This window comes from Dama dama, chromosome 22, assembly GCF_033118175.1.
Source record: "Dama dama isolate Ldn47 chromosome 22, ASM3311817v1, whole genome shotgun sequence".
Taxonomy (NCBI): Eukaryota; Metazoa; Chordata; class Mammalia; order Artiodactyla; family Cervidae; genus Dama; species Dama dama.
The window spans coordinates 40,453,925-40,481,359 of NC_083702.1; the positions used below are offsets into that span (position 1 = coordinate 40,453,925).

Genomic DNA, 27,435 nt, shown 5'->3' on the forward strand with positions numbered 1-27,435 from the left:
TGGCAAAAACCACTACAATACTGTAAAGTAATTAGCCTCCAACTAATAAAAATAAATGAAAAAAAAAAAAATAAATAAATAAAATGTCTAGCTAGTTACCACTGCAAAGTGACTGTGATTTACACACTTTCAAAACAACAGACTGGATAGATTTATATGGGCTATGGATAAGAATTTCAAATCAGTCTAGAAAGACATCTTCATCACTGAAATCCATCTATACTTTTATTCACTTTGGGTTTTCATGGTAATTGTTCAACATTTGCAATGTTTTAAAATTTTATGACATCAGTGAACAAGAAATGATCAGATATATTAAAAACCCTAAACACAGTCAGGAGAAATGAAAAATGGCACCAGAGTACAGATCAACCCAACAACTCTTAGTTCATTCCTTTCTTTCTCTAATGGGAGAAGTGAAGTAAAAGTTGTTCAATCATGTCCGACTCTTTGCAACCCCATGAACTATACAGTCCATAAAATTCTCCAGGCCAGAATACTAGGGTGGGTAGCCTTTCCCTTCTCCAGGCGATCTTCCCAACCCCATAACTGAACCCAGGTCTCCCACATTGCAGTCGGATTCTTTACCAGCTGAGCCACCAGGGAAGCCCAAGGATACTGGAGTGGGTAGCCTACCCCTTCTCCAGAGGATCTTCCCAACCCACCAATTGAACTGGGGTCTCCTGCTGTTAAGATGTGCACTTACACAGATAATGTACAATTATTTAATATGGAACCTTTACAAAAGACCCTCAGAGGTGAGTTTATAATTTAAAAATAAATACTGAGACATGGGGACTTCTCCGGCAGTCCAGCAGTCAAGACTCCCAAGTTTCCACTGTAGGAGGCATGGGTTCAATCCTTGATCGGGGAACTAAGGTCCCATATGCTGGGCACTGTGGCCAAAAAATTTTAAAAATAAAAAATAAAAATAAATAATGAGATAGATAAGGAGAGGTTAAGTGCAGTGTCCAATACAGCTAACACTGGGTAAGAATTCTGCAGAAAGACAGATCCCAGCCCATTCTCAGCTCTACCACACTACCCAACAGCTATGTGATTCTGGGTAGGTTACTAAGCTTCCCTGAACATTAATTTCCCCCTACATTAAAAGCATGGGCAGTAATAACTCACTATTGAGAGGATTAAGTGTTGGGGGAAAAACAAAAATGTACAAGGCATTTTAACATATAATTCCTAATACAAAGTGATTTCTGTAAATGATTAGAAAATTATAAGGTTTTTTTTTTTGTATGACACTTTAAAAAAATATATATGTACAATTCTACAATCTCAGGATTCATTCTTCTTCTCAGCATCAAAGACCAAGTTTCAAAAAGAAAGAAAAAAAACCAACTAAACTCATTTGAGTACAAAAACATGCTCATAAATATTGCCTTCTTAGTTTGAAATTGAAATAAATGTGTAGATATTAATCAATTGTAACTTTTCAACAGACTCCATAAACTAAATGGAATTAGCTAATGAAGTAGAGCAGAAAGACAGTGCAAAAGCACCAAGACATACAGTGCTATTTAAAACAGGAAGTGTGATAATGAAGGGTTTTTTTCCTTTAAAAAGCATGACTTTCAGTATAAGAGAAAGTTTGTTAAGTTCTCAACCCTGAAACAAATGCCTGGACTATTTAATTTAACAGTTAATATTTTAAATGCAGTAATATATGAGACATTAAAAAGCAGAGACATTACTTTGCCAACAAAGGTCCATCTAGTCAAAGTTATGGTTTTTCCAGCAGTCATGTAGGATGTGATAGTTGGACTATAAAGAAAGCTGAGCGCCGAAGAATTGATGCTTTTTAACTGTGGTGTTGGAGAAGACTCTTAAAAAGAGTCCCTTGGAGTGCAAGGAGATCCAACCAGTCCATCCTAAAGGAAATCAATCCTGAATATTCACTGGAAGGACTGATGCTCAAGCTGAAACTCCAATACTTTGGCCACCTGATGGGAAGAACTGACTCATTGGAAAAGACCCTGATGCTGGGAAAGACTGAAGACAGGAGGAGAAGGGGATGACAGAGGATGAGTTAGCTGGATGGCATCACTTACTTGATAGACGTGAGTTTGAGAAAGCTCCGGGGGTTGGTGATGGACAGGGAGGCCTGGCGTGCTGCAGTCCATGGGGTCACAAAGAGTCAGACATGACTGAGTGACTGAACTGAACTGAACTGAATATGTCAGATTCTCACAACTTAAGATGTGCATAATTTATAAAGGATTATGTAGGACTGATAAAACTGATAATAATTACAACAACATTGGCTATCGTTTAGTCAGCACAGATTTCTTTGTCAGAACAAATCAGTGAGAGAGGAAAGAAAAAACCTGTTATCTCCATAAAGATGAACTGATTTACACATAGGAAGATTACGTATCTTGCCCAAGGTTTAGTTAGCAAGTTAGAGAACAGAGATTTGAACCCATGATTGTTTTCACTTCAAAAACCAATATTCAAAATTTCACTTCAAAAACCAAATTGCTTCTCTAGGTAGAACAGGACATGGAACTAAATGATTGGGAAGATCTCTTGAAAATTTAGGATCTAAAATTCTTTTTACTAATAAGTTAATAAACCTGAAAGTATTAAGCTCCAAGCCCTTGCCCCTCCAAGCAACTCTCCAATCCCAATCCTTTCAGGGAAAAAAGGAAGACATTGAAAAGAGAGAATTACTTAACACTAAATATTTTGGATACCAAAGGGTGATCTGCAGGTAATGACCAGCACTAAGAAAGTGAGAGCACGAGGACAGGAAAGAATTTAAATTAGTCATTAGAGAAGAATTTCCTGACAACAAAAACTGAGACATTGGAACACATTATCAGAGAACATGATGGGGATAAACTGAAGAAAATACAACCTCGTGAAGGGCTGTCAACACACAAACAGTGTCAACATACACACAAGATGGGGAAGTACAAATACAGCCTACTTGGCTTAGCCTCATTTATAATTTAAAATAGAGAAGAAAAAAAGGAAACTGGTAAAATAAGTTTGACAGCAACAGTGAGAAGACGGCACTACAGTTCTGCCAGCCTAAATACAAGTTAGCAAAATGCTAAACCAAATATTTGTGCCACATTTTTTCAAAACACCCATCAACGCACAGGTACTATTTTATATTTTCTGTCAATTCACTATCCAAAAAACACAGCATCTCTATTCTCTATCTCCTCTGCAAATTCAGGTTCAGACTAGAACCAGTGCTTTAGTCTAGGCTCAACATCAGTCATCGCAGGTGCACTGGTTAAAATAAAACCCAAATTGTTTGTTTTTAAAGTATGTTTTGGGAGAATTCTGAATGAAAAGCATCACAACGATAGCTTCCTTTGGGATTAAAAACAAAACATAAAAACTCCATCTAACTTCGGTGGAACTGTTAGACCTAGGAGAATCGTGTCTGTTTCACACGCCTGTACCCTTCTCTCACTCCATGAAATCACCCATAGGCAAAGATCCAAAGGTGATCACCTTAGGAAGCTTCAGAGTTAACAATTCTGTCTGTCCCTTTCCAATGTCAGCTGAGTTTTGATGGGAACCTTTACTAATCTGTAGGAAAAAAAAAACAAGAGAAGTCTACATGGTCTTGGTAGTAAGAGGATTCTCTCCCTTTTATTATAAAGAGAAATATGCTTCTTTTACAATGAATATGTATTATCAGGAAAAAAGGGTTACTTCCATTAAAAAAAATAATATATGCAAGTCAGCCAAGCTAATGCTTTTATATTTCTTCCCTTTTTTTTTCTCTACAGCCATAGTCACCTAAAAGAGAAGTAACCTCTTGGCATCTGGTCCTACCTAAAACCCTCTCCTTTTACACAAGACAGAAAAGACTACTGACTACCAATTATTTGGCCCTAATAATACACCCCAGTAGCAGAGAGCATAAGTACTTGGTTTTGGGAGACCTAAAATTTAGGGCAGACCTACCTTGTGAATAGAGAAGGATCTGCATCTCTAAAAGAACACAGGTAAACACCTGCACCAGGTTCTCCAGGCCCAGGAGCTCGAAGACCTCTCGGAGAGGGTAATCGGAGAGGGGGAGCTCACTGAGCCCCGGCCTCTGGCAGATGACAGGTTCATAAACACCATAAAACTTCAGTGATCTCCCTGGAGGTGGAAGGGGCACCTCATAGAGAATATTATGGATGTAGCTCTCAAGAGGCAAAGGTGGTGGCTGCTGTGAGGTAACTGCCTTGTAAAGTTGGATGAGGAATTTCTTGCAGGCCTGCATGAAAGGCAGTGGTGTGATCAAACATATACTTTTTGAAACATACAGGGTGTCTCTGCTGATGTCATAGGAGTTGTATCGCTGGAGTTTCAAAAGGGAAGTTGTATCTCCCTCATCAATACTGCTTGCCAGTGAATCCATGCTGCAGGAGGATGAAGCGTACACACTGCTGTAATGCTCTGCATTGTGCATCTGGTAGAGTGTCTGCATTGCTGTGCAGATTTGTTTACTTGTAACTTCTTCATAAAAAGTGAGAACAAAACCGTAGGTACGAGAACCATCTTCCCGGGTAATTATAAATGAGTGGAACTGAGGGTCTTTGTTGTCAGTTTGTGTTCTGAAAGACAGCCCTTTAGGCATGCACAACTGTGGAGGAAGGAGAAGAAAAGCATCAGAAGGCAGTATATGAACAAATTCAAACCAGAGAAAAATGGTTGTGAAGTTCTATCTGAGCTTATGACCTTCATTAAGTCATGTAACTTCTCTGAGCCTTAGTTTCTTTATTTATGACATTTGCGGCATCAGTGACTTTAAGACAAAATATGCAAGGACACTTTACAAATATTTAATATTGAAGGACTATTTTTAGAGTAAAGTCGATAATGTTTCAGAGGAATACAGAAACAGGTGAAGGTTCATTTGATAAATGGGAAAAAGTTAAACACAGAATAACAAAAACAAAAGTATAATTTTTGCTCTTTTGAACAATATAATACTTTGTCCTTAGAAAAATAAATGTTGAAAACAGATTGATTTTTCTTTACTGAAGGAGAAGGGTAGAGCCAAACACTTGAGATTATTTCCAGCAGAGATTCTGCCCCAGGTCTTGGGAACAACCCAGGATTGAGTCAAATTTGAGAATAAAATTACCTGAAAACATAAAGATGCTATATTTAAGATACTTTATAAAGCATAAAAAATTAGAATTGAGTCTAAAATATTTAAACAAGAAAAATTATAGAAAATTTGAAATATACTAAGGAAAACAGAATTATAATTGAACTATCCTAAAATAATGATCATTATTAATTTTTCTATTATTCCTTTCTACTTTTGTATTACAATATGCTTTCTGCATAGGAATAATTTTACCATACATTATGACTTTTTTTTCCTTTATTTCAGATTTAATAATCGATCTGGTATAAAATTTAGAAGTTCTCCCAAATCCCCACATTACAAAAAAATTTAATTCCCTTAAGAGTTATGACTTTCATTAAAACTGTGAACAAACACTTATTAACCACCTTTCTGAGCTAGGCCCTATGATAGTGATACAATGGTGAGAAATACAGTTTCTGCTTCCCTGGAGTTTCCAGTGCAATAAGGATAACAGACTATTAAAAATATATATAAACTACAAACCATGAGAAGTGCTGTGATAGGGTAAATATAGGCTGCTAGGAAAAACACAGTAGGAAGACATAAATGAGAAAAGAGGGAGGTACCATGGCTTTAAAGGCACTTTCCTGGTGGCTCAGTGATAAAAAAATCCGCCTGTCAGCACAGGAGACACAGGTCCTATCCCTGGATCAGGAAGATCCCCTGGAGAAGGAAATGGTAATCCACTCCGGCATTCTTGCCTGGGAAATGTCATGGACAGAGGAGCATTTGTGGGCTACAGTCCATGGGATTGCAGAAGAGTCAGACATGACTTCAGTTCTGTTCAGTTCAGTTGCTCAGTTGTGTCTGACTCCCCATGGACTGCAGCACACCAGGCCTCTCTATCACCAACTCCTGGAGCTTGTGCAAACTCATGTCCATCAAGTTAGTAATGCCATCCAATCATCTCATCCTCTGTCGTCCCCTTCTCCTCCTGCCTTCAATCCTTGTCAGCATCAGGGTCTTTTCCAATGAGTCAGCTCTTTGCATCAGGTGGCCAAAGCTTGAGCATCAGTCCTTCCAATGAACATTCAGGACTGATTTCCCTTTAGGATGGACTGGTTGGATCTCCTTGCAGTGCAAGGGACTCTTAAGAGTCTTCTCCAACACCACGGTACTAAAGCATCAATTCTTTGGTGCTCAGCTTTCTTTATAGCCCAACTCTCACAACCATACATGACCACAGGAAAAACCATAGATTCAACTAGATGGACCTTTGTCAACAAAGTAATGCCTCTGCTTTTTAATATGCTGTCTAGGTTGGTCATAGCTTTTCTTCCAAGGAACAAGCGTCTTTTAATTTCATGGCTGCAGTCACCATCTACAGTGATTTTGGAGCCCAAAAAGATAAAGTCTCTCACTGTTTTCATTATTTCCCCATCTATTTGCCATGAAGTGATGGGACTGGATGCCATGATCTTAGTTTTCTGAACGCTGAGTTTTAAGGCAACTTTTTCACTCTCCTCTTTCACTTTCATCAAGAGGCTCTTTAGTTTCTCTTCACTTTCCACCATAAGGGTGGTGTCATCTGCATATCTAAGGTTATTGATATTTCTCCTGGTAATCTTGATTCTAGCTTGTGCTTCATCCAGCCCAGCATTTTGCATGATGTACTCTGCATATGAGTTAAATAAGTAGGGTGACAATATACAGCCTTGATGTACTCCTTTCCCAATTTGGAACCAGTCTGTTGTTCCATGTCCAGTTCTAACTGTGGCTTCTTGACCTGCATACAGATTTCTCAGGAGGTAGGTAAGGTGGACATGACTTAGTGACTAAAAATAACAAATGACCAGGGGGAAAAAAATGAAGGAAGCCCAAGTGGAGACCTGAGGATAAGTACAGGTGTTAACGAGATGAAATGAAGGTACAGACGGCATGGGCAAAAGCCCAGAAGACAGAACATGAGGTTCACTGTGGGTGGGGAGCAGAATGGAAGGTGCGGGGAGCGGAGAGTGACTGCAGGAGATACTGCACCCCAAAGGGCCTTGGAGAGTCACAGCAGAAGTCTGAGGAGGGGGATGAGAAACCTCTGGAGGGTTTTCAGCAGGACAGGGACAGAAACAGAGTGCTGCTAAGCACATCAACCTTCTGGCATGTGAGGGCGGTGGCTTCCCCAGAGGTTCTAAGGAGGCAGCAGGAATGCTCAGAGCCTCGGAGTCACCCTTGACTCCTTTCTCGCTCACTCCATTACCCAATCCATCAAAAAAGACCAGTTCTACCTTCAAAAATATATTCAGGAACAAATTACTTCCATTATTACTCTTACTACTCTAATCTAAGCCATACTCTTCTCTCATCTGGATGACTATTTAATATAATAGCCTGTTAACCCATCTCCTTGTCCTTGTCCTCAATAACCTGCTCCTCATATAGCAGCCAAAGTGATTCTTAAAAAAATATGTTCGATCTTGCCACTATTCAAAACCCTCCAATGGTCTCTCATTTTGTTAGAAAGGTGAAATCTTCACACTACAAGGCCCCTGTGAGGCCCTACATCACTCGGCCCCAGCAGCTCTTGCTCCACCCTCCACTGCTCTTCAGCTCACCTACTCTGCTGTGGGCCTTCAGACAATCCTAGTCCTCTGCCTTCAATCCACCCTAACTGACACCTGCTAGAAAGAGGAGGGCTACTCTGCCAAACCCTACCCAAACTGCAGTTCTGTAAGCAGAATGATGGCTTTGTTGTTTTAAATGAAGAGCCTTTAGGTCAAATCCAATCTGCCACATGCCTTTGAAAATAAAATCTTATTGGTACACAATCTTATTGGCACTTCTTCATTTAAGCACTGTCTAGCTGCTTTTGCACTACAACAATAGAGCTGAATCACAGTGAAAAAGACTGCACGGCCCACAACACTCAGCTATTTACTATCTGGCCCTTTGTGTGGGGAAAAAAAAACTGCAAGTCTATGTTTTAAGTCATTTAAGTAACACTGAGATGGTTTGGTACGCAGCTATGGATACCCAGAACACTTCCTTACTTCCTGTAAGTCTCCATATAACTACCTTAAAGAGGCCTTAATTTTTCTTTCCATAAAAAAATAGTATTTTCATCCCATAAATGCCATTAAAATGTCACTTCTCTAAAAAGCTTTTACTGAATGAAGTAGTTAAAGCCTTGCACCACAGTATATATATGTACATTGCATATGTATGACACACATCAGACATTTTTCTAATTTTGTTTCATCTCTAGACTGAAAAACTACTCAAGGACTGGTAATAGCTCTAACCATTCAAGAGTACCACACATGGAACAATGTAGTATTTGGGCCATAATAAATGGTGACTGATAAAGGTAAAAAGCAAAAACTGTGAAGCTCAGCATAAATATCTCAGTGAAAATGTTTTTATATTTCACATCACTGAACATGAGAATTGGAAACAGCTATAGTAGCTTTAATCATTATTATATATGTATGTTGACAAAAATTAAATTACTGCGTATATTTGGGCAGAATAAGATACAGATTTAGATAAAACACATGAATATCTGGATTTGTTGGGGGGAAATTTTGCTTATTCCTAATCTTGGAAAAAAAGGCCATGGCAGGATATTTTCATAATTAGGCCTTTAGAATCAGGTTGCTTTCGTTATAACAAGTCAATGAGATCCTCTACTGATTATGAATGAAAATTCATCTGACACATTTACTAGAGTCAATAAAGGTTACAGGAAGGATGATCTGAATCAGTCTTGCCTCAGGCTAAGCTCAAACCTGCACAGCATAGTGCACAGGATACATAAGTATCTTTTAAATGAATGAATAAATCAACGAACAAGAAAACAATCAGAAACAACAGCTCAGGGTACAAGATCAGATTTAGTTCATCTCTTCATTCAGTCCATGGTTCTCTTTATACATCAAGTAGGCAATACAGAAACACAGTGACCTCCAAAGTCAACATAAAGACTTAATTTAATTGTCAGGCTTTCCTGACATCATAAACCATTAAATTAAAGCTCAAACTGTTTTTGAAGAGCTGCCAAATATTCCCTTAAGGGTCTGTGGCTTTCTTTAGCATGCATTCAAACATTTACAGGAAAATCTTTCCAAAAGTTGTGCCCAAAGTGAAGAATGACTTTCCATGCTACAGATAACAGAGATTAAGAACTCTTAAACTCTCTTACAAATAAAAAAAACTAAGAATTATATTTCTAATCTGGGAACCATAATTGGAAAATGCTATTGCTTTTTCATTTTTAAAAGTGAGAATCATATGAATTGTTTATTTTTCATAATTCTAAGCTATAAATCAAGATTTGCTCACCATGACAATCAATATCTTTTATCCTCTAATACTGATGTTTACTAACAATATCCTTTCCCCACCCAACTCTCACAACTAAAAAACTTAACCAGATTGTCACTGGCTAGATTACTCGAGCCACAGTAGGCTCACAATGCTGTGTACCTTTCCTGGTTTGAGAGACCAAATATCCTTATTATCTCTCTGGACTCTTTTAGTCAGTGTGGCTAGAACTATAACAGTTTTTTCCCCCATTTTCTACGGTTCTATTAATCCCATTCCTTTTCTCTTATACTACAAATAAAAGCTATTCAGAAAACTCTTAATGAGTCAGTTTTCCATTCCTTCTTTCCTTCTCTTTCCCTTCTTCATTTAATAAACATTTACTTTATGTCATATAACTCAGAAGACAAATATGAAAATAATTCTTTACTTCTGGGAGCTTACATTCTAATAGGAAAGAGAGATATATAAACCAACAATTACAAAATAATGTGATCCCTATTGCTACAGAGTGTATTCAATGTGTTTCAGGAACAGAGAAGACAGAGCACTTAACTATTCTGCTTAAGAGACAGTTTTGCAATGGAGGTGATACCTGATCAAAGATGGGGAAGTGAAGTTCTATAAGTGAGCATATAGTCCTTCATTTATTTAATGGTCTGAACCTCAACTATGTGCAAAGCTAAGGATACGGTGGTCTAGTCGCTAAGTAGTGTTTGACTCTTTGAAACTCCATGGACTGTAGACTGCCAGGCTCCTCTGCCCATTGAATTTTCCAGGCAAGAATACTGGAGAGGGTTGCGTTTCCTTCTCCAAGGGATCTTCCAGATCCAGGGATCAAACCTGCATTTCCTGCTAAGCAGGCGAATTCTTTAACTCTGAGCCACCTATCACAATGAATAAGTGTGTGTTCCTGTCCTAGTGGTTCTTACTTTATAGCAGGAGACAAGGAGTAGGACAACCAGCTATACAGTTAATTAATTGTAACTGTAATGGTGCTATAAAAAGGTATAAGGTGCCAAGAGAACTTAAGGGGACCTGGCTAAATGTTGGAAGGGTGGTGGAAGGTGGTGGTCAAGGATGGCTTCTCTGAGGAAATCATGTTTAAATATCTGAGGGACTTCCCTGGTGGTCCAGTAGCTAAGACTCTGCACTCCCAATGCAGGGGGCCTGAGTTCAATCCCTGGTCAAGAAACTAGATCCCATATGCTGCAACTAAGATCCGGTGCAGCCAAATAAATAAAGCAATATAAATAAATAAATAAATGAAATGAAATGAAATCTGAAATGTCAATATGAAGAATTCACTAGAGGAAGAAGTAGAAGAGCGTTCCAGAGAGGAAGGAAAGCAGAAACAGAAGCTGTAGTATGGAGAATGAAAAAGAGAGGCAGCAGGGGGCCAGTTACAATGTATCCTTTACTCTTTACTCATCTTTCCACTCCACTCTTCTTTGGGATCAAAGTAAACAGTAAATTGAGCTTTATAAAGAGCTATATAATAGTTATTACTCTTCAATTATCTCAAAATTTATATATCAGATGTTTTATTTACAGGACATATACACAAAATGGAATCTTTATATTTCACAGAACATGCTTAAAAAGGTATTGACCACATTTTCTTCCTAACCATTCCTAGGTTCACTACATTCTTAAGGATAAGCTCTATCTACTAGAACATTACATAGACAGTCAGTCACAAACACTAATACACAGATTTCATTCAGTTCAGTTCAGTCGCTCAGTTGTGTCCGCAACTCTGCGACCCCATGAATCACAGCACGCCAGGCCTCCCTATCCATTTCATTAGGAGATGTGAAATGGAGGGGTGAGGGGGCGGGGAACTTCAGCTCCATTTGCATTGCTTTGTTTCATTTAAGAGGAAAGGTATGGATCTGAAGCAAATTTGTCAAATGTTGACATCTGTTATTTCTGGGTGGTGGGTATATGATTGTTTTGCTCTGTTTTATGATATTTCCATTTTTTCCCCCACAAAAATCTGTGAATCCACAACCAAAAGAGATATAAAAGCAATTAATTCAGAAAATTTCAAATGTCACATACCTATTTTCTGTTACATATGCACTGCACTCATATACATGGATTTTTTTTGTTCGTTTGTTTAACAAATTTCATTGCTTTTGGGGACTTAATTTGTATGAAATTAATGATTCTTATTCAAAGCTCCACTTTGTTAGCAGAATGAGTGATATTATAGAAGGCAGTAACTTACTGGAGTGGGGGTTTACTAAAGCTAAGAACAAAGCTTTCTACCTTTAGGTGGGAATAAATTATAGCTTCATACAAATACACTTACTAATAAATCAAAGAGGAAATTAAGGGCAGTAAATCTATGACCCAAATGCAGACTAGTTTAATGGAATGCATTACAGAGATTTTCAAGGAGTACTAGCAAATCCTTTTAGATCTGCAGCAATAAACAAAACGCTGTATTGTGTTTAAGCATCCAAACACAAGCCTACGAGTCTATTCTTCAGAGGGAAATGTTTCCTATTTACATAAAATAACTCAGAGAAAAGAGGTAAAGAAAATATTAAAGACAGTCAAGGAAGCAGACAATTGCTTTAAAGATAAATGCTGCTGCTGCTAAGTCGCTTCAGTCGTGTCCGACTCTGCGTGACCCCATAGCCGGCAGCCCACCAGCCTCCCCCATCCCTGGGATTCTCCAGGCAAGAACACTGGAGTGGGTTGCCTAGCCTAGTTGCATTTTCTAGTTGCATTTTCTTCTCCAATGCATGAAAGTGAAAAGTGAAAGTGAAGCTGCTCAGTCGTGTCAACTCTTCGCAATCCCAAGGTCTGTAGCCTACCAGGCTCCTCCGTCCATGGGATTTTCCAGGCAAGAGTACTGGAGTGGGTTGCCATTTCCTTCTCCAAAAGATAAATGCTAGACAGAGGCAAAGGTTAACACAGATATATTACTATGAAGACACCCAAATGATTAATAAAACACATCAAGTGTGGCATTTTGTTCAAAATGACTGTGGATTCATATGATAATAAGAATCTAGTTTTGGACACCATTCTGACTTCTCACAGAATAATTTATAAATACTTTGAAACATATTACTAATTTAAGAAGATTCGTGTTATGATCTATTTACATTCTCATCCATTTTTCCATTGTTTCATTTAGGTACTCTTATATCATTAATATATTTCCATTAATTTTCTGGCATAAGCAGCTGATAATTTATTTTTTGTCACTGCTGTTTGCTGACTATTTTAGTCAGAAGCTTGTCTGCACTTCTTCAAGTCTCCTAAGTATGACTAACAGTTGTATTCTACTTAATATGTACAGTGCTATCTTCACCAAAGATGAGGCTAGGCCCTACAGTATTAACTTCTAGCAAAGTGACATCTCCTGTTACTCTGGAATAGGGCAACAGTTTAGAGAAGTAACTATACCATGCTCTGGAAAGAATCAAAGTCGAAGTACCATGTACCTTAGTCATCTGTCCTTAGAAAAGGTACCATGATATTCCCTTCTTGGAGTAACATCAGACTGGAATGGGTTTACTGTGATATAGAAATATATCACTGAGCAGGTGAAAACCAAGTTATTAAAAATATATAGTTTTTCTTTGGGGGAAGCAGCATGCAGAGTGAAAATAATCTGTATTTAATCTCTGAGACTCCCTGTACAACTCTGGGCAACAATCTCTGCAAAATACGAATAATCCTCCTCACCGGGCACATGTAAGCAAGTGTGTGAAAGTAACACATAAGGGACCTAACAGATACCCACCAAATATTTTCTTCCCTTACAGTACCACATCATAATGGGATCTTTTGGTTCCACCTTTAAAATACTCAAAAAGAACCACATCTATGTGTCTTAGTCCACCTTTAATCATTTTTGTGCCTATGGTGCCTCATCTCTGATTTGCTCACTTTGGGGCCCCCTGATTTTTATAATTGCAGAGTTCATGGAGGTACAAAATATTTTCCAGACTTCTAGGAAGAACTGTTCCTAACTGACCTGAAAATTATGACCGACTAAATTTTTAAGAACCTCTAATGGGACTTACAATCACCACTGGTAACTCATTACATTATTTTACATTCCTTATAAACAAATTCCTACTAATGTCTAAATGAGACATTTAAGTTCCTTTCCTACCTTACTTTGTGAACATGATAAATTACAGACCCATCATATAACATTCCTGGAAATATAAAAACTGTAATCATGCAGCTTCCATCAGGCTCCTCTCCAGGAAACAAACTATTATCACTGTTATCAAAGCATCTATGTATTAATTAATGCAAATTCACCACACAGATTAATGGCAGGAAAAGAAAATGGGCTGCTGAAGGTCTGTTGTACGTACTAATTAGCTGTGGGGATCATAGGCAAGTTACTTAACTTCTCTGAGCTTCATTTTCCACATCTATAAAATGAGGATAATACCATTAAAAAAAATTTTTTTTATTTAAAGGGCTAAATTAAATGAAATAACATATAAATTCAAAATATAGTGACAACTGTCATATTAATAAAATAAAAAGAAGGCTTAAGAGGAGAAAAAACCCACATACCATGTTTACTGCATCTTGATCAAAAGGATTCCATTCTATATTCTGAGGATAGTGAGCCAGAACTTTGGATTTGAATGTTCTTCTCAAAGGACTCTGGTCAAAATTTTCACCTACAACAGATAATTAATAATTAGTTAATATCTAGAATTTTTTCAAAAGCATGTCATAATTTTATTTTTATTTTGTAGATACGCTGAGTGATAATGTTGAAATCTGATTCAATTTCTACCTCTAATAGTCTGGCTTGTAAATTTTTCCATGGACAACTAAAAAGGAACTTTTAATAAGAGATGTGCATTTAAAACTTTAGAATACAAATTTTAAAATCCTGGCTAGACAGCTGATACTAAAAATCAAGATATGCTAAAATAATCCTTGCTGTGACCTAATTACTGTCCTCATTTCAACACATGATGGCAAAAAAAAAAAAAAAAAAAAATCCTATTTGGAAACATTTAACTCACTAAAGAAACATCTCAAAATAAACTAATTGTAATTAAGATTCTGAAATTTTTATATAGATAAACTTAACGGTACAGTGCCCAAAGGAGGTAAGTTTGCTTGAGTTTCCACAAAATCCTCTGATAAATGTCATTGCTTCTCCATGCTTTTACAAGAATTAATAGAATCAGAAACATCATTACTGAGCTATCTGGTTTAGTAGACAGGACACATTAAAGAACACTAACCTCTAAAAAGAAGCTATTCTAAGCCAAATTCATCACATGTTAAAATCCTAAAAAGGTAAAAGGCTACGCCTTGATCATTACATATAACAAAATTCAGAAAAGCTGTCAGCTCAGTTCTTTAAAGTCTTTAACCAAATTAACTTCCATGAGACCTGCTACCTCCAAATGCCTTAGTTTCATAAAATATTTTAATATGGATGGATTTTAAATTCTGTGTCAAAAAGTTGAGATTAAGGAATTAGAAAGACCTTGGGAGCAATACCATCTGTCTCCTGTGTTTTTTCTACTTTTTAGGTTCTAATTACAAAACACAAGCTGATATATCCAAAGATAAATGCTATTTACAAGTATTTGTACAAGCAAAAATATCATAAAGCAATTCATGAGTCACATGTGGACACCTAGTTAGATTCAGTTTCCATCTCTGGTAAAAATCTAAATGATGTATACTAAAACACCTTTCAGTGTGAAACTTAACAGATCTCAGATGGAGGGAAAAGTCACACTTTAAAATTTTGTTGGAGAATGCAATATAAAACACACAGGAGTGTTTTTGAATAAAGGCACATAATTTAAACAGATCTGCTGCAACAACTAACCTATTACTTCTAATTTAGGCCCTTGGCTAACAATCTTTTTCCTTTGGATTTCTTTTAGTTATTTAGGCAAGCACTCCATCTCTCTTTCTACCTCATATTTTCATCTTCTAAGTGACAGAGTAAAGAGCTTTCACTTCTAGAAAGAGAAACTGTCAAAGGTGTCCCCAGTGAAAGTTTATCAATTGCTGCACCATGCTTCTAGGGTATGTGAACATGGGAAAAGTCCGTGGAAAATGTGAAACCATTCAAGAGTTACTATGTCCAAAGAAATGAGTCAGGGTTCATGATTGATTTCAGAAAGAGTAATTGGTATCTTTAAGGTGGCACTAAATTCTTAGGCAGACACTAAGAATTTTTATTTACTTCTTCATTAAAAAAGGTTACATTTCACTTTAGTTTAAGTCAGAGAAAAAGCAAAACTAAAATTCTCTCGTGGTTCTAAGGTTTATGCTGCTGACTGTGCCAGTGACATAGCAAAAGGATAATCTCACCTTAGATAATACCTAGCCATCAAGAAACCCTCTCCTTTACCTGCCCTCAAATACCAAAAATGCTTATTTTATCATTCACAAATGTAAATAAAAGATGAAATACTGCAGGGGCAGAGGAAACAGCATATAATGAGGATATAAATCCTTGCAACACTTACCTTTTAATGAATTCCTGCCTGAGTTTGGTTAAAATAGTAACTTTATCTTCATTCATATATCAAGTTATTAATGTGACAGGAAATAAGTCAGAAAAAGTCATGACACTGCTATTTTCAATATAATTGTCCTGTTAACTAAGGAACACCACACCCTCGAGGAACAATGAATCAACCAGAAGAGAGAGAAAGAAAACCACCTCGAGAGAAAAAGAATTTCACAAAAACAAAACCCCAGGAAACAGAAACACAAATCTAACAAAAGAAAAACAGAGCCGCCACCGCCACAGCCGCCGCCGCCACCAGCACCACCAGCACCAGCACCAGCACCACTTATCAGACTGCTCTAAAAGCGGGGAAGATCATTGCTATACATACAGCTGTCTTGGCAAATATTATTTTGAAGAAAAGCTGACTGGAAATTCTGATAACACTGTCAGGGATTTAGAAGTGAGTAAATGCAGGTATTCCTACTAATATCAGTCAAAGAAAAGAATCGTGGAGATGACTTTTGGAGATGTGAGACAGAGGAACAACCTAACTTTTGCATTTTGAACCCATAAACCTCTAACTTGGAATTTACTGTTAGGACTTAGCAGGAAAAATGAACCAGTCTAAGAATCTGATTCCCAGGAAATGGAAATTACATAAGGATGCTGTAATTAACCTAAAATCCACCTTTCAAACACTATCCTGAAATAAACAAGGAATATAAGTTTGTGCAATTATTAATATTCCCGCAACAACTACAAGTAGACTTAATTTCAAGTAATATTGTCAAATAACCTCCTACTAAACTTAAACTACAATTGAGCCTTTCCTCCTAAGAAAATAGAACATATCTGCCAAGAGAGCTTAAAGACTAATGAATTAATTTCTTCAAGGCTTGAAGCAAATGAGATCTTTACAAAAATTAAGATGTAAATAAGAGAACAGAAATACAAAATAACACTTTTTTTTGCCTAAGCAAAACTGAATAATGAAACAATTATGATGGGCTTGTGGTGAATTAAAATAATAACTTCTAATACCTCAACTTTTTATTTTTACCTGAAGTCGTATTTGCAGCATCTTGGCTCTTGCCATGACGATCTGCTTCTAGCCATTGGTATAAAACTACATAATGTAATAGAAACAAAAAAGTTTTTATGAACAAAGAAACACAAACAAAAAAGCAATAATGACTTTGAAGAATGGAAAATAAGAATTTAAAAAATTAAACAAAAGCAATTAAACATGAGGCATTAACATCAACAGAACACAACACCAACAGTATGTAGCTTATAGGCTATTAGTGATAAAGCAAAGAGAATAAGTAATTGCATTTTAATGTAATAAGTGAAATGACATTTAAACATCTGTAACAGTTATTCGTATGGGAAAAGGTACATGTTCTTTTCTTTAATGCTAATTTAAAAAGAAGTATCAGGAGAAAGCTAATGTTTCTACAGCCAGATACAATAAAATATGATAGTAAGACTAAATGATGAACTATGGAAATTGCATCCCAATTTCTGTAAACCTATCAGATTGGCTGAAGTTGAAGAAACTGACTATACCAAAATCTGACAAGTATGCAAAGAGACAGAACTCTCATAAACTGCTGGCAGTAATGCAAAAAGGTATAACCCCTTAGGAAAGACAGTTTGGCAGTTTTTACAAGGCTAAACATAGTCCATATGATCCTACAACCCCTGTCTAACCAGTAGAAAAAAGTAAGACAAATTCCAAGAGGAGCAACCTATAATACACCTGGATGAATACTTGTCAAAACTGTCAAGGTCATCAAAAACAAGTAAGGTCTCAGAAACTATCACAGCTGAGAGGAGCCTAAGGAGAGAAGACAGGTGTAATGTGGTATATTGGATGGGCTCCTCCAACAGAGAAAGGATATTAAGTAAACACCAGGGAATCTGAATAAAGTATAGATTTTAGTTAACAATAATATTGATTCATTAATTGCAACACAGGTATGGCACCACCCTAGGATGTAAATGATACGGAAAACTATGTGCATGGATGGAGGGGGGTGTGTGGGAACTCTGCATTATCTTCTCAATTTTTCTGTAAATCTAAAACTGTTTCTAAAAATCAAGTCTGCTTTAAAAAATTTTAAAAACAAGTCTTTAAAATTTTTAAAAATTATAAAGTTTAAATTTTAAAAAATTAAAAAAATTTTAAAATGATTTAATGTAAGGACAAAAACATATATTGCATCCAATCTTTTAATTATTATATCTTTGTAAATTACCATGCAAACACGAGCTGAAGTTTGCTCAGTAGAGATTCCATTAGTCAACTATATCCTCTTAGGTACTTTATCTAAGAACTATCAACTCTTGGGGAAAAGTTTTACTACAATGAGGACACAGGCTACTAAAATATTCACACCTGTGGATGAAGGGGGGAATGTACAATAGAGCTCTGTGACTTGGAAGCTTTGGAGAGTGTTCAAGCTTCCGTATTTTATGGGTTACCCAGATGTCTACAGTTTTTAGACATCTTTAAAAAGATGTCAGAGTCTTTCCTTTAAAGAGCCAAATAATGATAATCATGGGTCCAAATCTTCCCATCCACATCTCAAAGGCTGGAATGATCCCAAGAGGCTAAGCTGCTACTTTGGGGGGCTATTTACCCACAGATATTGTGACAGTTCCAGATTCCAGACAAGGTTTGCAGAAACTTTCTATGCCTTCCCTCCACGAAATAAAACAAAAACAGGACTGGGAAAGGTGCCTGTGGAGCTTCTGAACTGAAGGAATAAAGGAGCTGATTCATTAAAAATGGCTGAAAGCAAAAGTGAAAGTCCATTGCTCAGTCGTGTCCAACTCTTCACAACTTCACGGACTATATAGTCCATGGAATTCTCCAGGCCAGAATACTCGAGTGGGTAGCCTTTCCCTTCTCCAGGGGATCTTCCCAACCCAGGGATCAAACCCAGGTCTCCCGCATTGCAGGTGGATTCTTTACCAGCTGAGCCACAAGGGAAGCTCATAAATGGCTGAAGGTACTCTGAAATCACGACGGAAGTTATTTGGATCTTTAGGGATAGTCAGAACTGTGAATTGACATCCATCTACTATCAGGGATAGATGACCCAAAGTAGACCTCTGAAGAGCCCCTACGCATATACCCAGCATGCAAAGCCCTCGGCTGAAGGTGTACCAGTGGGGACACAAGTCAGTGCACTCCTTCACTTCTCTGGGATTCCAGGGAGGCAATATTATTATAACTGGGACCAACATGCAAGAACTGGAGAAGCAGATCTCACTCACTAAATATACACTATGGCATTTTCCTCTTTCTGGGTCAAAAGATTAACAACTACAAGCAGTGGCCACAGGACTGGAAAAAGTCAGTTTTCATTCCAATCCCAAAGAAAGGCAATGCCAAAGAATGCTAAAAATACCACACAATTGCACTCATCTTACACACTAGTAAAGTAATGCTCAAAATTCTCCAAGCCAGGCTTCAGCAATACGTGAACTGTGAACTTCCAGATGTTCAAGCTGGTTTTAGAAAAGGCAGAGGAACCAGAGATCAAATTGCCAACATCTGCTGGATCATTGAAACAGCAAGAGAGTTCCAGAAAAACATCTATTTCTGCTTTATTGACTATGCCAAAGTCTTTGACTGTATGGATCACAACAAACTGTGGAAAATTCTGAGAGAGATGCTAAAACCTGACCACCTGACCTGCCTCTTGAGAAACCTGTATGCAGGTCAGGAAGCAACAGTTAGAACTGGACATGGAACAACAGACTGGTTCCAAATAGGAAAAGGAGTACGTAAAGGCTGTATATTGTCACCCTGCTTATTTAACTTATATGCAGAATACATCACGAGAAATGCTGGGCTGGAGGAAGCACAAGCTGGAATCAAGATTGCTGGGGGAAATATCAACAACCTCAGATATGCAGATGACACTGTCCTCATGGCAGAAAGTGAAGAGGAACTAAAAAGCCTCTTGATGAAAGTGAAAGAGGAGAGTGAAAAAGTTGGCTTAAAGCTCAACATTCAGAAAACTAAGATCATGGCATCCGGTCCCATCACTTCATGGGAAATAGATGGGGAAACAGTGGAAACAGTGTCAGACTTTATTTTTCTGGGCTCCAAAACCACTGCAGATGGTGACTGCAGCCATGAAATTGAGAGACGCTTACTCCTTGGAAGGAAAGTTATGATCAACCTAGACAGCATATTAAAAAGCAGAGATATTACTTTGCCAACAAAGGTCCATCTAGTCAAGGCTATGGTTTTTCCTGTGGTCATGTATGGATGTGAGAGTTGGACTGTGAAGAAAGCTGAGCGCCGAAAAATTGATGCTTCTGAACTGTGGTGTTGGAGAAGACTCATGAGAGTCCCTTGGACTGCAAGGAGATCCAACTAGTCCATCCTAAAGGAGATCAATCCTGGGTGTTCATTGGAAGGACTGATGTTGAAGCTGAAGCTCCAATACTTTGGCCACCTGATGGGAAGAGCTGACTCATTGGAAAAGACCCTGATGCTGGGAGGGATTGGGGGCAGGAGGAGAAGGGGACGACAGAGGATGAGATGGCTGGATGGCATCACCGACTCGATGGACAGGAGTTTGAGTAAACTCCGGGAGTTGGTGATGGACAGGGAGGCCTGGCGTGCTGCGATTCATGGGGTTGCAAAGAGTCGGACACGACTGAGCGACTGAACGGAACTGAACTGAGTAGCAGAGTAGAATAGTATTGGACTACTCCAAGCAGCACAAAAATCTCCCCGTTTGGAAAAGCGAGCATGAACTTTACTACCGATACTGAATATCCTTCTTATAAAAATGAGACACAAAGCAGGGAAACTAATCCATTCAACGGTCTGACAATTCTGCCCAGCTCTCATCTAAACCCTAAATCTGCCCTGATAAAGGTAGAAATTCTTGGCTGTGTTCAGAGTATCGATGCCATTATATTTACCAATAGTCCCAATTATTTCATATAGCCGTTGTTTCTGGTTTCATTGGCCCAAAATAAAAAAATACGAAAGTTATTTCAGATCATTTTATTCTGACCAGTTATACAGAAAATGGTACATAAGCAAAATTAATGTTAACAGATTTGAGGTTCAATTATTTTATCACTACCTCCAGATCAACAAAATCCAATTAACAATGGTCTAAATAATTGAGAGAACTTCCAGTGAAATGAGTGCATCTACTTCATGCAAAGCTATAATGAGAATCACCATTAGACCAAATTTGGATTTCAGTCTACTTTATAGCATATATATTTAAAAAGATAATGTATAACTACAAAAGAAATGTGACTAATATTTCACTTAACATACAAAAATGTATACAGGCAGGTCCAGAAGGATTGAGCTCTAAACATTTCTTAAACTCTCAGAGTTTCTGAAATATGGCATATTACAAAGAGTCTGAGCCTCCTTTCACTTTACAGATGACGTGAGAATATCAATAACATACCTCTTTCCCCTGTGGTTGGGAGCATAAGATCTGATCTTCTGGAATCTCTACGTTTCCTTTCAACTGGCAAAAGGGAGTAGGGACACTGCCCCTGCTCCAAGCTACCGGTGAGGATTTCTCTAGTCTGTGCATGACATTGTAAGCAGAGAGAGATCTGTGAATCTCAGAGCTATTTCTCAGGCTGAGTGTCCCTGTTATATATTTCTTCACTCATTTCCTCTCTGAACCTTCTCACTCCTAGGGCCCCAATGAATTCCCTCCCTCATTATCCATTTCCACCACAGCCTATTTCTGAGCAGTGTAGTTCTCTACAAAACAAGGCCAAGGCTCCCAATACTTCCCTATGTGCCTGAAGGATATCACTGAAGTCTAGATGTTTTAAAGAAAATTTGTTGATCGGAACAATGAAAACAGAAGGGAAGTTGAAAGAGGTAATCTCTTCTGCCCTGTCTTTTTTCATTTTATTCCTTTTCTCTCTAAAGGAAAGTTAAAACACACAAACATGTGGACAGAATACTCACAATCAGTAAATCTTCCTCAGTATGATAACAAAGGTGACAGAAGGAAATGGAGACACTATGGATGCTACCTATGATGAAACCTATGCTGAGGCAAAGAAAAAGGAATGATGTGATGGTGACAACTCCTCCTTCCCATGTCTCCCCCGACAGGTCTCCAAATGTTTGTCTCCGAAGACCCAACCTGAATTGGCATAAGCAGGAGCTGGGAAGGGGAACACTAGGGCAGCAGTGGGACTTCCGTGGTGGCTCAGACAGTAAAGCGTCTGCCTACAATGCGGGAGACCCGGGTTCAATCCCTGGGTTGGGAAGATCAGCTGGAGAAGGAAATGGCAACCCACTCCAGTATTCTTGCCTGGAAAATCCCATGGATGGAGGAACCTGGTGGGCCACAGTCCATGGGGTCGCAAAGAGTCTGACATGACTGAGCAACTTCACTTTCACTTTCATAGGGAAAGCAAAGCAGGCGTGGGTGAGGAGGAGAGGGCACCATCAGGGTGATAAATAAAATAAGGGGGCACTTCTGTGACATTCATAGAAAGACATTTGCTACACATGTGCTGTCTCTACACCAAAGTAAGCTGTCCTCTTCAAAGCAGGTCCCCCAGGAGGCTGCATATATTCAATATTCATTCTGATGATCCCACAACTAAACACCTCTGAACAGGTGATGTATAAGTAGAGACCTTATGAAGTAGTAACCATCACACAATTAACACTCGGAGCTTACTAGAGGCAGGTGTTATTCTAAGTGCTCTACATATATCAACCCATTTTATCATCATAATTACTATATGAAGTAGATCCTATTATCATTCTCATTTTACTGATGTAGAAACTGGGGCACAAAAAGGTTAAATAACTTGCTCAGGTCAGATAACAAGGAAATTCAAACCTAAGCAGTCTGACTTCAGAGCCTGTGCTCTTAATTCTATGTACGAGGTCATCTCAGGAAAGAGTATTTCTAGCAAGGGAAATAGCAAGTGGACAATCCCAGCGGTACAAGTGAGCTTGTCCCAGCTGAGCTGCAGTAAGACCAGGACATAGATGCATCTAGTGAGGTGGTAGAAGATGAAGTCAGAGATACCCAATAGTCAGATAAAACAGGTGAGGATTGTAAGCAATGGTGAGGATTTCTGATTTTATATTAAGTATCCCGGGAAGTCCTTGGAGAAGGAAATGGCAACCTACTCTGGTATTCTTGCCTGAAGAATCCCACAGACAGAGAATCTGATAGGCTATATAGCCATAGGGTCAGAGTTGGACATGACTGAAGCAACTTAGCATGCATTGTGGGAAATAACTGCAGTGTCTTCCACAGAGAAGCGAGTTTGTTTTAAAAAGATCACCCTGGCAGCTGAGAGAACAGATTATAGTGGGCAAGAGTAGAAGAAAAGTGATCAGTTAGGACCTTCAGCAACAGTCCAGGTAAGAGATGATGGCAGTACAGATTAGAGAGACAGTTAAGTGCTAGGGTGGTGAGAAATCATAAGATTTTAAATATATCCTGAAGGCATAAAATAGATGATCTGCTGATGAATTAGATCTGAGAGAAAGAAGTAGTCAAGAAGGATATTGTGATACCATGAATTTTGGTCTAAGCACCTGGATTAACAGTGTAGCTACTTACTGAAAGAAGGAAGACGAGGTTTTGCTGGGGGGAGGATAGCAGTCAGGGAGCTGGAATGAAGAATTCAGTTTTGCTGGTCAACCACTTGTAAAAGAATGAAACTAGAACACTTTCTAACACCATACACAAAAATAAACTCAAAATGGATTAAAGATCTAAATGTAAGACCAGAAACTATAAAACTCCTGGAGGAGAACATAGGCAAAACACTCTCCGACATAAATCACAGCAAGATCCTCTATGACCCACCTCCCAGAATATTGGAAACAAAAGCAAAACTAAACAAATGGGACCTAATGAAACTTAAAAGCTTTTGCACTACAAAGGAAACTATAAGTAAGGTGAAAAGACAGCCCTCAGATTGGGAGAAAATAATAGCAAATGAAGAAACAGACAAAGGATTAATCTCAAAAATATACAAGCAACTCCTGCAGCTCAATTCCAGAAAAATAAATGACCCAATCAAAAAACGGGCCAAAGAAATAAACAGACATTTCTCCAAAGAAGACATACAGATGGCTAACAAACACATGAAAAGATGCTCAACATCACTCATTATTAGAGAAATGCAAATCAAAACCACAATGAGGTACCATTACACGCCAGTCAGGATGGCTGCTATCCAAAAGTCTACAAGCAATAAATGCTGGAGAGGGTGTGGAGAAAAGGGAACCCTCTTACACTGTTGGTGGGAATGCAAACTAGTACAACCGCTATGGAAAACAGTGTGGAGATTTCTTAAAAAACTGGAAATAGAACTGCCATATGACCCAGCAATCCCACTTCTGGGCATACACACTGAGGAACCCAGATCTGAAAGAGACACGTGCACCCCAATGTTCATCGCAGCACTGTTTATAATAGCCAGGACATGGAAGCAACCTAGATGCCCATCAGCAGATGAATGGATAAGGAAGCTGTGGTACATATACACCATGGAATTATTACTCAGCCGTTAAAAAGAATTCATTTGAATCAGTCCTAATGAGATGGATGAAACTGGAGCCCATTATACAGAGTGAAGTAAGCCAGAAAGATAAAGAACATTACAGCATACTAACACATATATATGGAATTTAGAAAGATGGTAACGATAACCCTATATGCAAAACAGAAAAAGAGACACAGAAGTACAGAACAGACTTTTGAACTCTGTGGGAGAATGTGAGGGTGGGATATTTCAAAAGAACAGCATGTATACTATCTATGGTGAACAGATCACCAGCCCAGGTGGGATGCATGAGACAAGTGCTCGGGCCTGGTGCACTGGGAAGACCCAGAGGAATCGGGTGGAGAGGGAGGTGGGAGGGGGGATCGGGAGGGGGAATACGTGTAAATCTATGGCTGATTCATATCAATGTATGACAAAACCCACCAAAAAAAAAAAAAGAAAAGAAAAAAAAAAAAAAAAGAATTCAGTTTTGGATATGGTAAGTCTGAGAAGCCTACTAGATAACCAAGAGACATTTCTGAATAAGCATTTAGATATATGAATTTAAATTCAAGGGAAAAGTTTAGAAACTCAGGGGTCTACATAAAAGAGACCATATTTAACATCACAGTGCTGGATAAGATCACCTAGGAAATGACTGCAAATGGAGACAGAGTCTGAGGTCAGAGCCCTAGGGCACTCAAGCAACATTAACAGGCTGGGAAGAGGAAGAAGAACTGGCAGAAAGGTAAAAGAGAAAAAGCAGTCAGTAAAATAAGAGAAAACCAGAAGTATCATGGAAGCCAAGTTAAAGAAGGTTGTCAACAACAAGGAAGTCACTGTGACCTGGACAAAGAGATTTCTGCGGGGTGTGGAGGTGAAAACCTGCCTGGTGTGGTTCCAAGAAAGACTGCAAGAGAGAGGAAGTCAAGGAAGAGAGTATAATTAACGCTTCTCCAAATAGGAAAAGGAGTATGTCAAGGTTGTATATTGTCACCCTGCTTATTTAACTTATATGCAGAGTACATCATGAGAAACGCTGAGCTGGATGAAGCACAAGCTGGAATCAAGATTGCCAGGGGAAATATCAGTAACCTCAGATATGCAAATGATACCACCCTTATGGCAGAAAGTGAAGAAGAACTAAAGAGCCTCTTGATCAAAGTGAAAGAGGAGAGTGAAAAAGTTGGCTTAAAGCTCAACATTCAGAAAACTAAGATCAAGGCATCCGGTCCCATCACTTCATGGCAAACAGATGGGGAAACAGTGGTAACAGTGTCAGATTTTATTTTTCTGGGCTCCAAAACCACTGCAGATGGTGACTGCAGCTATGAAATTAAAAGACGCTTGCTCCTTGGAAGGAAAGTTATGACCAACCTAGACAGCATATTAAAAAGCAGAGATATTACTTTGCCAACAAAGGTCTGTCTAGTCAAGGTTATTGTTTTTCCAGTAGTCATGTATGGATGTGAGAGTTGGACTATAAAGAAAGCTGAACGCTGAAGAATTGATGCTTTTGAACTGTGCTGTTGGAGAAGACTCTTGAGAGTCCCTTGGACTACAAGGAGATCCAACCAGTCCATCCTAAAGGAGATTAGTCTCGGTGTTCATTGAAGGGACTGATGTTGAAGCTGAAACTCCAATACTCTGGCCACCTGATGTGGAGAGCTGACTCATTTGAAAAGACCCTGATGCCGGGAAAGATTGAGGGCAGGAGGAGAAGGGGACGACAGAGGATGAGATTGTTGGATGGCATCACCGACACAATGGACATGGGTCTGGGTGGACTCCGAGTTGGTGAAGGGACAGGGAGGCCTGGTATGTTGTGGTTCATGGGGTCGCAAAGAGTCGGACACGACTGAGCGACTGAACTGAATTGAACTGAGGAGTTCTGTTGGAAAGATGATGAGTGATAATACTGGAGGAGAATGTGGGGTTGAAGGAAGGGTTTCAGATTTTGTTTTCTTAAAGACAGGAGAATGTTAACACATTCAAGCAACATTTCCCCTGTGCCTACGCTGTGTCTGGTTCCTCCACAAGGAACATACATAACAAAACACCTTTGAGTTCCTCTGCAAGAACTAAAGCCCCTACCTAGATAGAGAATGGTAACTTCAGGCTGAGCTCCAGAGTCCTGGAACACTGTCCTGTTACCTCACCACTAATCAATCAGAAGAACGTCTGCACATAATGAAAGACAACAAAGACTCTGAACCCTTCCCTGAGTAATTCTCCTTTAAAAAATTTCATGATAAAGCAAAATCCCTGGAGCTGGTTTTTGGACACAAGCCTGCTTGTGTCCAAAGTTGCTGGTCTCCTGAATGCAGCAACACTTCCATTCCTACCAGCACCTGTACTGGCTTTCAAGCATTGAGCAGCCAAACCTGAGTTTGATAACATTTATACAGGACACTAAATCCATAAGGGATTGCATCTTTTCTCCCTCTGGCACTCCTTGAAACAATCCCAAATCATTCTCACTGGATAAGCCATGCCAATTATCTTAGCATCAGGGAATAGCTATCACTGATCCTGAATTTATGACAGACAGCAGGTGCTCACCAACATCCCTATTCTCCTCTCCTTCCCAACATCCTTGCATCTGGGTGGGGGCCAAAAGACTAGCTTGTGCCAATGAAATGTGAGCAGAAGTGATGTGTATCACTTCCAGCCTGAGGCACACAATCTGTCTTTCTTCTGTGACTCACCAGCTAAATGCAAATGGAAATGGGGCTGTAAAGATGGATGGTCACACATGGAAGAAACCTGGGTCATTGAATGTCTCTGCAAATTAGAGCCTCTCTCCACCTTGGCCTACATTAGACTAAACAACGAATGAGAAGTAAGTTTCTATTGTTTTGAGCCACTGACAGTCTGTGGTTGTTATTACAGTAGTTAGCTATTTTTATGTTTCTGGATTAGCCCGAGTTTTAACTTGCATTAGTCTTGACCTTCTGACTCTAACATCAATCCCTGACTATATTCCACCATCGCTTCCTTAGTAATGTTCTACATTGCCTGGTAC

At 38.7% G+C, this 27,435-nt stretch overlaps 1 protein-coding gene across 4 annotated transcripts in view; it reads right to left on the reverse strand.

Annotated features, from left to right (window-relative positions):
• Positions 1-27,435, reverse strand: part of DENND5B (DENN domain containing 5B) — a 212,454-nt gene that overhangs the window by 100,860 nt on the left and 84,159 nt on the right. For 3 of the 4 annotated variants that reach the window (XM_061125230.1, XM_061125228.1, XM_061125231.1), the window contains exons 2-4: positions 16,930-16,995; positions 13,946-14,055; positions 3,946-4,612 (exon numbers count right to left, since the gene is read on the reverse strand). In XM_061125230.1, the coding sequence (XP_060981213.1) occupies positions 3,946-4,612; positions 13,946-14,055; positions 16,930-16,995 (843 nt within the window). The remainder of the gene's footprint in view (positions 1-3,945; positions 4,613-13,945; positions 14,056-16,929; positions 16,996-27,435) is intronic. The other variant, XM_061125229.1, reaches the window with a different exon arrangement.